The sequence below is a fragment of the Taeniopygia guttata genome, chromosome 2 (genome assembly GCF_048771995.1).
Source record: "Taeniopygia guttata chromosome 2, bTaeGut7.mat, whole genome shotgun sequence".
Lineage (NCBI taxonomy): Eukaryota > Metazoa > Chordata > Aves > Passeriformes > Estrildidae > Taeniopygia > Taeniopygia guttata.
In genome coordinates, this window is record NC_133026.1 from 109032613 (window position 1) to 109046946 (window position 14334).

The 14334-nt window shown below is 38.5% G+C and overlaps 1 protein-coding gene across 3 annotated transcripts in view; it reads right to left on the reverse strand.

Moving 5' to 3' along the window:
- KLHL14 (kelch like family member 14) overlaps positions 1–14334 on the reverse strand; it is a 60555-nt gene that overhangs the window by 41762 nt on the left and 4459 nt on the right. For all 3 annotated transcript variants that reach the window (XM_041714725.2, XM_072924598.1, XM_072924599.1), the window contains exon 3: positions 2038–2159. In XM_041714725.2, the coding sequence (XP_041570659.1) occupies positions 2038–2159 (122 nt within the window). The remainder of the gene's footprint in view (positions 1–2037; positions 2160–14334) is intronic.

The following is a 14334-nucleotide window of genomic DNA, read 5'->3' on the forward strand; positions in this document are numbered from 1 at the left end:
TAAAATATTTTCTAAGAAATTATGCTTGTTGGCATTTTGTCTTTTTCAGTGTGAAAAGCCAGGCATTCTCCTCTGTGTTCTTCAAACTTTAGCCCTGACCAAGAGGGCATCCTTTTCTGGCAGGATTTGCAGGAACAGGATTACTCATGTCAAGAGAGGGCTGTGTATTTGGCAGCTGCTGTCTCAGCCAGCACTGGGACAGATCCTGGGACCTCCAGGACTTCCAGTGCTGAGCAGCAAGTTCTTGAACCCGAGCTGGCCAGGACTGCAACACATGCCTTGTTTTTAACCGCAGCATAGAATGTTACATGCATTGCCACAATGGAAAGAGAACTTTTCTTCTTTACTTCTAAAGGTAACACAGAAAAGACTAAATTCTCTACATAAAATTATCCTGAAACATCTCTCAACACCACCACAAACAGTTGGTTCAACACTAGTGATAAGCATTTAACCAGAGCATTAAAGTATCCTGCCTGTGGGTAGTTTCCCACCTTCTTGGAGACTGCAACACAATGTAAATAACCAAGAGCTGAGTAAATTCCATCCTTACGAAATCCAACAATATACACCTAGTTAAGATTCAGAAAAAAGCTTTTTACTTGAATTCAGCAGAGAGTTCAGATCTTGAAGCAAGAGATCCATTCTTCCCATGTCTCCTGTTGAGCCACTGGATTAGACACAGCAAATGAAAAAAACACCAGGACAATTCTGCCTTAGGCAGTATCATTGATTTTTCACTGACTTACCATCTTCAGGATTTTCTTAGAAGTAGTTTACAGAGGTGGGTATTGTAACTCATTATTCTGAAAAATGTGAAGCATAATATATGCCCTAGCACAGATGCTATAAACTTTTATAAGGTACACTTCGTATAACCCCTTTGAATTGTTATTCTTTCACAACACCCTCAACTATTAGTGCAGGTCATGTATATGTAAACAGTCTTTATGTGATACCCCTTTGTAAAAGGCTCCTAAATCTACCACAGGAAAAAATCAGACTGCAAGGGCATTATTTCAAGTCCTTCATCATAGAAATTAAAAAAAAAATTTCACCCTAACCTATGCATGTAATATTAATGTGGATGTATGCCATTATAGGGCTTTGGATAAGGGAGAAGAAAAAAATTTTGTAAAATGTATTTTACTGGGGGGGGAAAAAAAGGAGGTATAATAGGAAATCCAGGTTTTACCAGTTGTCCAGTTTTAGAAGTATGGTTTTGATTTATGGATCAAAATTGCTCATTTATTATTTTATCTATACTGCTTTGGGCAATTTTGACAGTTAAAATTTAGTTTTATTGACCAATGCAGCCAGTTTAGCCACAAGGGGACTAATGCACACACAGCCTGCTGCACTCAAGAAGCTATGATTTGATTCCATGACCAAGTCAGACTGGGAATCACAACCAACATAACAATAAGTTCCAAATCTCGATGCTCAAGGCAAAATACTTACTCTAAAACCAATCCACTATTAAAAGAAGGTGGGAAAGAATTTTGTGATAGCAGCCTCCATGCACTGTTTATTGTAGCTGATATATTCCACCAATGCTTCTGTCAGCAATGGACGCAGGGTAGTACAGAGGAAACCTTTCTTTAATGATTGTGGACAACAGATAAAGCTGGAAGAAGGAAATGAAAATGCAAAACAGAATCAAAGGTGCGCTCTAGTACTACAGCTTACCAGGGATCTGACTTTTGAGAAAAATGTCTTGAAAAAACTGCCTTTTTTTTTCCCTAAACCAAATTTTATTCATATATACATAAATATGCATGGGTTCATGTTGCAGCTTGAAAGACTTACAAGTTTACTTAAAAAAAATCTTACTGGAATGATTTTAAGCCAATGTTAATTTAGGCCTATCCTATTATAAAATTAGCATCTTCTGCAATCTCAATTTATTGCTCCATTGTGAAGCCCCTTGTGATACATAAACAAATCTCTGAAGAGAAACAAATCAATAAAGTGTCTAATTTGATTAACCATGTTTTTAAATTCATCAAGACAACTGTACAAAAATAAACCACTTACTTGTCAGTATTTTCCACGTCTTCTTTTCATCATCATAATACTGAACCAAATTGCTGGGTAGCCGGTCAGGTCCGGGAGGCAATCCTCCAACCAATAACAGCATTTTCTTATTGGAACGAATTCTTCACCCAAAACAAGAGGAAAGATGAACAACCACATTACTGAGGAGTATTTTTAGTGGCAACAAAATCATAATCATCAAAAGAATGTTCACTGCTTGCAGTTTTCTATTTCATTTTTTGTGTTTCTTTTCCCAATCATGTTTCAACAATTTCTTGAACCAAGCAGAAAAATGATCAGAAAAGCTGCGTATCTCTCTACTCATGGAATAATAAGCTTCCTTTATGCAATTTGTTAGAGGTTCATTCTAGAACGACCTTTTTCTTATATTATCCCTTTAAATCATCACTCTTTACAGCTGAATACACATGAAATGCTCTGGAGTTGTACTAAGGTTAAGCATTAAAGTTGCATGTCAAAAATCGTATTAGTCAAAATCATTATTATAAGCCATTCTACACTCAAAGAACCTTGAAAAAATTAAGGTTATGCAGAGAGTTTGTGAGCCAACTCTTTAATCACACACTGAACTTCAGATATATAGTTTAGTACAATTAGCAGCACTGGGCTAATGGTTATGGGTTAAATGCTACTTACAAGCATTTTTGTTTGTTTAATTTAGTCCAGACTCTTGCTTTCATTCTCCCCCCTGGCTCCCCCCCTCGTCTTTGCTCTCCCCCTGTGCACCACTGGCTATAGCAACACCAATTGGTAAAAATGAGACTGTGATGTTGTTGTGAGCCTCCCCAGAGTGGAGCCCTGCCAATGCTTGCCACTGATCCAGCGGCATGAACCTGCTCAACTGTGCAAAGTCACTCTAATTCCCTCCCTCTGTTTTTCTACCTTCTCCCCCAGGGGGCAACCACTGAAAGGAGTGACTACCCACCCATCAAGAGCTGGCAATTCGCTGCTATTAACCGTGACCGTGATTCCCAATCTGCCTGGCAGTTCTTAAGAACAGGACTGCAATGTCTCATCTGCAGTAAAAGTGGTTATCTGCACCCTGGCCTCCAATGCCCCACCTGATGAACGTACGATTTCTCTGCAGCATTAAGGGATTTAGCACAATTGTAAGTGAAAACTGGAGGGGAGGCGCAGACCCCCAGATGAGCCCTGATGCTTTAATAGTCACTTTGCATATAATTGAACTTTCACCACTTATACTCAGCTTGGGTGAGATAACACTGAAATAGAGGTCTAGGCTCAAAATGTTCCTGTTAGGTAGGAAGGTGATGTAGCCTGGAAAACAGCCATCCATATGAATGACCATGCATTTGATGGAAGGCACCCTTGTCAAACACCATTTTTCCAGGCATGACAACACCCATGTAACACTCTGGGTGTCAGTTTGCAGCAAACACCCCAGCCAAGAAAGGCACAGAACACCAGGAACCAAAGCCTACCGCCAGAAATGCTCATGGCAGGGTCAAAGCACCACTCAGGAGCTCCAAACTCAGCAGTGCACTCCAGCAGTGGGAGCTTTATGACTGAGGCACACTCATGGCTTCACTCCAGCTCCTACCTAGAATGTGTACTGGTGACCCAATGATTACACTTGTAGCAGGACTGCATCTTCTCTTGAGAAGAATGGTCAAAAATGAACTAGATTGTGCTGTAGACATGCACCAATCACAAGGAACATCCTTCAGGAAGGGAACACACAGCTGAGGGCTTGTTGCACACAATGCTCCAGAATAAAATTTGTCAAATGGCTGCCCCAAAGACAAGTCTAGACTACAGATACATCTATGATAAGCATGGCCAGGGATCTGGCATATGGTCTTACCTGTTTTTTAAACAGGTTTAGGGCTCAGAGAAGGTCGTGAATCGACAGTGGATGAAACAAAACCCTCAGTGACAGAGCAGGAGTTAAACAATGGGGGCAGTGACACTGTCCCACACTGTCCTTCCCCTTGATTCTCCCCCGACTTGGGGAGAGCCCCTGCAGTCCCGCAGTCTTCCTGACAAGTCAGCCTTTGATGCCTGCACTGCACCTGCTATATGCTGTCAGTGAGGACTGTTACCTGCCCAGCAGACTGTGGACATGTAGGATATCAGGAACTGTCTCATGATCACTGTCAGCACAGATTCCATAGTGAAACCAAGCTCTGGGGAAAGCTTACTAAAGCACTGCCAGCATATTTTAACATTCAGTCTCCCCAGTAAAGTTTTTAATGAGAGAACATTTGATATGTTCTATGCAACATGGGAGTATGATAAACTGTTTTTGGTATGAGTTAGGGATGACTGCACATGTAACAAGTGGCAGAGCAAACCAGAGCCATAAGTCAGTTATGCATGGCCATCCCTAACAATAGAGAATAAATTGTTTATTCCAGCCCTCCTGTGTTGTATGTTATATCACAATCAACTCCCTGTGCATTGTAAAATTCAGAATGCCCTTGCAAGGTTTACTTGATAAAGGAGTTTATTTTGATTTTCATCTTTCATCTGTAAAACTCCCTTCTAACTCCAAAGCACTGTGAAAATCCAATGAATGGCCAAGGCTCAATAGTTTAGGTGAAGAATGAAATGTCAGATATAACTCTGAGTTTCCAGACTTTGGCAGTTGCAACTATCCTTAACATTACTTTTTCAGCCAAACAGCCTGAGAAGCTACTGTTTCTTGAGAAGAAGCAGTGCTGCTATATTGGTATGCTTAAAAAAATACTAATTTTTAAAATACGTTTAAAATGGGAAGTAACAAGAACAGAGACTTTTAGTAAAAGTTTAGTAAGAACTTAACAGTCAGCAAAACCTCCACCAAAAGCACAGGAAATTTTCACATGGCAAAGAAGAGATGAGTACTTATACCCAAAATATCTAATTCATCTGCATTGTGAGCTCTTCCAATGAACCAAGTAAAGATAATACAGTAGGTAAAGACATGCAGGTTTTAAACTAATATGTTCCCTTAGAGCCAAATCTGGTTTTTAAGTTCTGATGTGAAATGCTGCAATTTAGGTTTTGAAAAAAGATTTTCTTTATTATGCCATATTTATGTTTCATATTGCACTAAGCAATACTCTTACAATATTACAATGTGTTCTAAAATATGGAAAACATGTAAATGGCCACTGCTTATATGCAGAAGACTTTTCCAAATATTAATAAAAATGTTATTCAGTGAAACACTGTGATGAAGACAGGATTTTAAAAGATGTGTAATATATTAAGCAAGATAAAACTTCTCCCTTTCATGTATTATTACATGTTTGCTATTTGGATAACTCAAGATTACAATGTGAAATGATCTTCATTATATGTGATACACTGTTGTTTTTTTTTTTTTTCTTCACAGTCCTTATTTTACAGTCTAATATACTATTCACTTAATGCTGTAGTTCACAGTGTCCCCACCAAGGATTTTATGATCACCTTTGTTCCATTAACAGTAGTGGGTCTTGGTCAGGGAAGGCTAAACTGTGGACAGGCAGGATGATGTCATGGCAAAAAAGTTGAGATAAATTTGTCCACATTGTTTTCTTGAAAACATTACTTAGATTTAGACTCCAAAACTCTAGTTCTCACTGATGTTGTTATTATTCTGCACACACTTTGCAGTTTCTGTTCGGCTAAGATTTTAAAACACTTAATTCACCTTAATTAAGTTCCTGGGTACCTCATGTGGTGTGAAATTTATTTTGTCTACTTACAAGACTGGAAACCAAAGTATATTTCAAAGTCAACATTTTCAAACTTGTGTAGTTTCCCTCAGGCACACAAACTCAAGAATTTGAGTACTCACAGAAGTGGCTTCATTTTCAGAGATACCCACCAACATAACTAAATCCTACTCATTTCAAAGGTAGCAGCAGATGCCCATCAGCTCTAAAACTCAGCCTGCCAGTCCATGGTCTAAACTAACCATAAATATTCATGGCAAGAGGCTGACCCCAAGAGAGTTTATAGACTCACAAGAAATCAGTAGAAAAGGCTGTAAGAGACCTCAACAGTCCTGACAACCACTCCTACTCTTTTGCAACCTTGATGGCCTCATGCTAATAGAAAATGCGTGAATGGGAAATACTCTTCTTGTACATTGTTTTTCTTTATTAACATATCCATCAATCTTGCACTGGTGGGTTTTCCTTATCTGGGCAATTAGTACAAGTTCATTCTACAAAAGCTGGCAAGAAAACAAGCCTCTACAACAGGTTTGCTCCAGACTCTTCCAGTTTTTAAACAATGCACTAAGGCTCTGCTTTCTGCATTAGGGAATGCAAAGAAAAGGAAAGAATACAACCATGAAGTGGCAATCCTGTGGTTCTTAACGCATCCAGTGTAGTGTTACACATCAGAAAAATAAATGCATCCTAAGACATACAAATGGTCATCAATGAAAAAAAAGAAAATGAGTGTTCAACTATACTTTTCTCTTAATTATCTTTTCATATAGGCTATCACCATGGCTTTGAGTATGGGTAGCTCTTCAGAGCAGGGACTTGACAGATATGATGTCATCCTTGCTCCTGCTTCAATGCTGACCTTAAGCACAGCAGAGCCAAACTGAACTCCAGGTGTTTTCCCACAGAACTCAAGCACAACAAAATCAGCCATAAGACCAGCACAGACCCAGCAAGGGCAGGTGAATGAATGGTGAATTTATCTACATCCTCATAACACATTACATCAAAGGATTTGAGGAACCAGAGTCTGACACTGATCTTGTCAAAATAAGTAGCAAGAATCTCAGAAAAGGGGGCTGTGTTAACCTGCAGCAGAAACAAATTATTTCAGAGAGGTTTAGATACAAACCTCGAGTAATACAAAAAGAGATACATACTATCCCAATCAACATTTCAGTTGCAGCTCTTTTGTTTGTAAGCACCAAAAACTTAATTTCATCTTCAGAAACCAGGATGGTCTTTAGCAACCCTTTCCTTCTCAAAAGGCATCTGAAGGGATGCTATGTTCAACAAAAAATGTAGTTGGCAATCTAGTTTCAGTCTGCAAAACTGAACAAATGTTGCAAGCATCCATTTGCCCATGACTGAAAAAAAATGTTTTGCTATCAGAACATGGGATGTGATCTTCAACAATTACCTTCCCAGCTCCTGGATGGGCATTTCAGTACAACAAAAGTATCATATGAAAACTGCTCATTTCAATGGATTTTGGCTTCCATAGCTGACTGCAAAGATAGCCATGATTAGTAACACATGTTTAATAGAGAGGAAATCTAATTATCCAGGAGTTTAACTATGAACTCAATGAAAGCCATAAGGTACAATGTAAAAGTTATTTTGGACAAAGTAATGTTATGAGGTTTTGTCATCACATAAAATGAATTAACAAACATCATAACCTATAGATGAATAGGCATCCAGAATCTCTTCCTAACCCTACAGCAGTGCTAAGGGAAGGACCTGAGTTCTCACAGTCAACAGATCAAGTTCTGCATAGTGTCTTTTTCCTTACGGATAAAGACATCAAGACTATCCTGATTTTGTCAAAACATAAAGCACAATAAAGTCTCTTGCAAATTATGACCAATAATTTTTTTAGTTCTTCAGTTCAAAGAATGTTCAAAAATTTGCTGAATGTATGTAAGTTGCTTTATGAATGAATTTTTTTGCCTCTTCTAATTTGCCCCTATTGCCCCAGGCGCACTAGAAAGGATGTGGAGAAACTTTGTAGAAATACTAAAAACCTGGAAACCAGTCTTATCGTGAAGATTTTAGTTTTCATCTTTTCATTCTCCATATAGGCAGGCTTGGCAGAAGACCCCAGTTTTCATTGCAGCAGAGCTCACAGTAATGTTCACTGAAGAGGATGTTAATTTAATACATGTTGCTGACCACTGACAGAATTAAGTTTAGGAATACAAATACTAAGCTGAGAATGATTTGCTGCAGACATTGATTGTTGATTTTCTCCTCTGAATTGACTAGAATTTTTTTGTTTTGTCCAATACTTTAAAGAAAAAGCACAGAAAAGAATTAGTTAATATTTGCTTTAACAGTAATCATTCCTTTTCCTTCTAAAAGCAGAAGTCTAAGAGGAGGTGAGTATTTTACCTGGCAGGCCACACTCAACTGTTACAGAGTTACCTTACAAGTTAAAGGTTCCTTTATTTCTAGAGTTGTCAGGCAATTTTCCATCCCCTGTATTAAAATAACTTAGAATCTGTTTGAAACTCTGAAAACTCCATTTTTCTTTATGAAAGCAATCCCACTACTGCTGATCTCTAAATTAATATTTAAGAGTTAGCTTGAGCTTTTAGCAGGAATATTTTTTAAAGTCAATGTCCCTTCCTTTTTGGGGTAAAAGCTTCTGATGTAACAGGTAGCTTAGAAGTGATAACTATCCTGGAAGAGTGACACCTATCCAGTTCTCCTTTGGGAAGAACACAGAGGAGTGTCCTTCTCATCTTTGCCTCCTTGCACTACTAGATCTGAATGCTAAAGATATCTAGCACTAGCCACACACTGAGTATCTGGAGCCCTGCAAGGGAAGTGAATTCAAAGGAATGTTACTAGCAAAGCCAATTGGTGAATGAGACACAAAATCTCCTGTGTCATGATTCTGCTTGGTAAAACTACTCGAATATTTTTCTCACTGATAGATGTTCTAAAAAACCTTTAAGTAATTATTTTTATCCTGAATTAAAAAAAAAAAATAAAAATAGAATGTCAAAGATAAGTACTTTTTCAAATTGCTTCCCTTCTTCACATAATTTTGTTTGGCCTTTTTTTGGGTTTGGTTTGTTTGCTGGTTCCTTTTTTTGGTTATTTGGGGTTTTTTGTTTTGTTTTGTTTTGTTTTAAATTTTTCTGACAGAGGTTATAAAATGGAAATGCTTTATAGAATGCTTCAAAGTCATCAAATCATCTTTTTCATTTTTGTCCCCTAGGAAATTTCAACCAACTCTTATTTTTTGAAGTTCAGACTCTGTAACACCAAGAAAGTCCTTTTTTATTAGATTCTGTGTCTCATGTCCATGTCTACAGAAGGCTGACACAGCATCAGAGGCTGTGTTCTCTCCAGCTGAAGCTCTTTTTCCTTAGGAAGACGAAGGAAAGAAACACACCTTGCTGCCAGCTCGCTCAAGGTATGACTTGCTACCTTTTCCACTGGTTTGTTTTTTTTTGTTTGTTTTTTTTGGGGTTTTTTTTTGGGTTTTTTTTTGTTGTTTTTTTTTTTTTTTAACTGAAAGAAGGCATCAGTTGGGGAATACAGGAAGAACCAACTGTGGCACCAACTTCTATTTACTTCCAGCTTCACTGCAAACAGTCTGCTCCCATTGAACTTGGCAGCTGACAATATTTGCTCAGTTTATTGTCTGCTTTCCAAGAATACAGCAAATGTTGACTACTAAGTACTAGGCATGACAGTTTTTAAAGAAAATTTCAGGGAGGCAAAAAATATGAAAAATGATGCCAGGAAGTATCTACCAATAGTTTCTGACTTTCCATAGTCTTCAATTTCTTTAGATGATCCTTTGGTAAATGTGTAATACCAGAAAGAATCTGTTTCAACAAAACCAATATGAGAGATATTTACAGAGCAGGGGAGTCCAGCTCGAACAATTCTTTTAGGATTCCTATTCCCTGCTCAATCTTTCCAGGACATGCTGAGCAAAGGATAATAATAAACCTTGCTCTGATTAGAAAACGTTTTGGATTTTTAAAACACAGGAGTTTTTTGAAAAGATGAAACAGTGTTTTTTACAGATTATACATTTTTTTTCATAACATGAGTTTATCAGAATTGAAGCTTTTTCCTGACAAACTATTTTCTGTTTATTTTGTGTTCTACATTACCTCTCTTCACTCCTCTTTCCCCCAAGGTTCTCTGTGCTTTCTCTTCAAGTACAAATCCAAACAATTACACCATCACAGCTCTGTTCCATTTACTGCTCAGCAGTTACAGACTCAGAACCTCCATATTCTTCTGCAATAAAGAGAAAAACTATAGTGACCCCAGGCCACAGCATGCCCTCTAAAACTTTCTCCTTTCTATCTCTTCTCTCCACATGAAGGTGATGCACACTGGGCAAAGAGTGAACAATAAAGTCTCAGGCCAGTAGCAAAGACATATATGTCTGATGCTCACCATGATCCTACAGCACTCCATTTGCAAAAAAGGTACATCCTAAGCAGAAATCATTCCAGGAGGATTTTGTCTGAAATGGGACTTACTTGTTTAGAAGGCTCTGCACCATTTGTGACCTACATACCTCCCAACAGGACAGAGATGGATTGTGTTGCCAAAAGATGGGCAAGAACAGCGCAGGAACTCATGGTGACAGCTCTGCTTTTAGGGACCTGAATGACTTGTAAAGCTGCTATATAGACTGTCACAAGTGGTGGAAAGGGGCATTTTTGCTCTAGCATTTGAGGAAGAAGTTCCCATTTTTGAAGGCACTTTGTCATCAGTTTGCATGGCTTACTAAGATTACTTGTTTTCAAACTTAGTTGAATTTTGCCTCTAGAACAAGCTGTTCTGAAATGCAGTGAAAGATTTCCCCTCAGAAAAAGAGTTTGGAGATGCAGATGCAGGTATTTGAAGCTGCTTCAAGCACTAAAACGGCAGGGTTACAAAGCCAAGGAGGAGCACAGTTCAGCAAACTGCAACAGCTTGTAAAGATCCAAGCACAGAGGTCTGGAGCTGTGGGGATTGGAGTGTGTGAGGTCAGGAGCCTGGTGGGAAGGATACCCATGAGTTGGGTAACACAGGATTCCAGAGAGGGGACAGATAGAGTTCAGTAGATGGGATCTGGGGAAGAGCCCTATCATTTAAGGACATGAATCAGGAGGCACTGCCAGTTCACAGAGGACACTATTCCAAGGTAGTGCCTCTGACTGGGAAACTGGCTGGCAGGGCAAGTACCTGCACAACGTGCCTGGGAACTCTTCTTCACCTGCAGCTGTTGGACAGATGGCTGTCCATTAAAAAGGCCATTAAATGCTCTTCATAAATTATGTTTCTCCTAACAAATACTATAACTGACCCAAAAAATTATGTATTACCTATGCCTCTGAAGCTCTCAAGGATTTTACCAGCCAGGACATATGAATCTTTAAAAAGGTTCCCAAAGACTTTCCTGACCCACAGCAGTCCTTTTAGCACAGTGGTGCTCTATCTGTCCATAAGGTGAGCTCCAGGCCTCTCACCCTTTTGGAAACTCCACATCTCTCCACTTACACTTCAGCATGAGCAAATGAATGCACATGAGGCAAGTAAGGAAAGTAGGTGAGACTAACTAGGATTAAACTGACTACAGGTCTGTGGTTCACTACCCTACAGCCTCTAATGTGTCAGTCTCCCTTCTGCAGCTCAGCTGAGAGAGTCCTGGCACATGTACAATTTCCTGATATTAATTCAGGCACATAAAAACTGATCCAAAGCTCACTAAAATAAACCAGAGCCTCACATCCACTTCATCCATACTGCAATGCAAAACTTAATAATTCACATACATTTTAAGACGTGTTTTTCTTATCATGATGGAAATTCATGATCTGTAGTATTTCTCACTTGCAATTGATCATGAATAAGAATATTAGCTAAAAATCCAAATATTGCTGTTATGATCACAAAGAGACAGGTAGGTGGCTGTAACCAGAAGACAGAGTTTCAATGAAAAAACACACACACTTTTTTTACAACGACCAAACATGTCCTGCTGAGATTCTACAAAATCTCAGCAGAAAAAGAAGTCAAATTGAACTACGGTCTGTGAGATTTGGAGACAAATAGTGTATGCAAGAAAGAAATTATTTAATTGCCAAGGGATGTAACTGGTTTCTTCAAATTTTTAATCTCCTCTGTAGAAAGTAAAGTAGATCAGGCATATATGTGTTCCACATAAATGCCACTGTCTCATGCTGGTTCAGCACCGTACATTTTCCTTCTTCAAGAGTTATCATCTTCCTACTGAATAAAACTGTTCATATCATCTTCATCACCTGTCACTGTTTAATTTGCTATCACTTCCACTAATACTGCCTACCACCAAACAGTCTGGATGACACCCTCTTTCAACTGAAATGAAATTTAAAAAAAAACCAAAAAAAACCCCCAAAAAACAGCAAACTAAACCAGTTCTACAACTATCTTTAGCAGGACCAGAATTTGCACTTCTAATCTCCCCAAAGTCTAGTAGTCCAGGGAACAAAAGTATAAAAAACCAGCTGGGTCTGTACATGCTGGGACTTTGCTGAAACCATAAAACAGCACGGGCAGTCTTAGCCTTCTTATCTCTTTGTCTCCTTATTTCCCCTCTTTTCTCTTGTGCTCTTTAATTCTGTATTTTCTGCCTAGGACTATTTCTATCTTATGTCAGCTGGTTGATCCCGATCCATTTTTCCTCCCCAAATCTGAAAAAGCTTTTCCAGAAACTGCAATACTCAGCTGCCATTGACAACAGATGCTGTTTCTGCCAAGAATTAGTGTTCCCCCTTTTGTTTCATTCCCTATCTTCTTTTTATCTGCCAGGGTCTTTTTTCTTTTGCTAATTTCCTTTCCTGTCTAGCATCCTATTCTTACATTTTTCTGCTTTCAAAACTATCCTTCTCTCATCTCTTGCCTCATTTGTACTGTCTTATTTCCACTACTTATATCCCATTTCTCCCCTGGGGTATCTCAACTCCTTTCTTTTTTCTGCATTTCCCCCTCTCTCCCAGTTTTAATTCCCCCAGTCCCCTCTGCCTTCAAGTATGCAGCTGTATTTGTTGCTCTGCCGGCAGATCTGGGAGGGGCAGACCAGCCCAAACACCCTTTGCTGGTGAGAGGAGCTGCAGGTGGTAATGCTCTATCCCCAAACTTTTAAAAAAATTGAAAATACGTACCATAGATTAAATAAAACACATTATATTACACAATAAAGCACAGAGAGATTTTAATCAACTCAATACTCCAGTGAGGATCCGAGAGTCAAATAAATGCCCAGAATATGAACTTTCCTCTATCTAAATGCATTTTCTTTCCAGAACTACAGAAGATGATACAGCACAGAGCTACGTGTCTCTTTCAAGGACAGACAAACATAATTTAAGCCTAATGTTCAGGGTCACTCACCCCACTTCAAGTTGAAATCAACTATGATTTTTCCTAGTGACATCAAAACTGACTGTCTCCAGAGGCTTTAACAGCAGCTTGTATGCTGAGGCCCTGGTGAGTGAGGATCACTGAGCCAACAGTATTGCTAACTTTGCTTAGAGCAGAGCATCTGATGAAATGGCAAATCGAAGCCAAAATACCCATCCCCTGTGCTGAAGTCCTAAACCTCAGAGTGCACAGCAAGGTTCACAAGTCAGGAACATAATTCCTCAACTTTTTGAATTCTGATCATTTAATTGTTCTACCTTGAAAATTAATAGTAAAAAATTACATCAGGACATTGAAACATTACCTTCTCTTAGGAAATTTCATGAAAAAAAAAATTTCACTGTAGGTAAACAGTGTTTTTCACTGCAGCACAAAAGACAACTCAGGTACTTCTAACCCCAGCATCACTTGCACCGCAGGATCTGCATTTGTGGCACAAAAATATAAATTTGCTCAAAGAGCACAGAATGGTTCTTGTGAGCCCAAATCTCTTTTTCCTCCAGCCCTGACCACAGTATTAAGTTTATAGTTACATTTCAGAGGATAATCAGCATATTTTGAGCTTCCCATTACGTTTATTTCCATTAAGAAATAGAAGTAGCCCTGATGCCAATGTACTCCAAAGAGTGCATATGGATATGTAACATAGGTGCTTTTAAGTTCTTTTTAAAAATGCAGAAAAGTTATTGGCAAATTCTAACACTGAGTGCAATTCTCATTTCTTGAATATACAGGAAACAGGTGGCTATGGCATTGGGCTGCTTGCATTTGTCATCAACCCTTACTGTACTGTGCAGGAGCTATTACACTGCACAAGGGGAGAAGTTAATCTATTTCTAAAGACATGTGCATCTTTGGCGAATGACCTTTCATTAAATTCCAAATTACCAAAGTCACCATTACTCACAGAAAAAAGTAATCAGAGTTTTGAAGTCTTTTTCTGCGTAATAATTTTTATGTATTTGCACATGTACTTCAGTGTTAGTTACTTTTAAGATTTCCTTCTGCAAATTAGTAACTTAAGGAACTCTTTGTAGATTTTCTTCCTTAAAATTTTACTGAATGAATGTCAACCTGTTAAAATTGCTACTTTAGAAAAACTACGAGTAACAGAGAGGATAAATCTGGAAATCTCTTTAGTCTTGAATGTTTCTTTTTTTTTCCTCCTTCATGTTTAAGATGG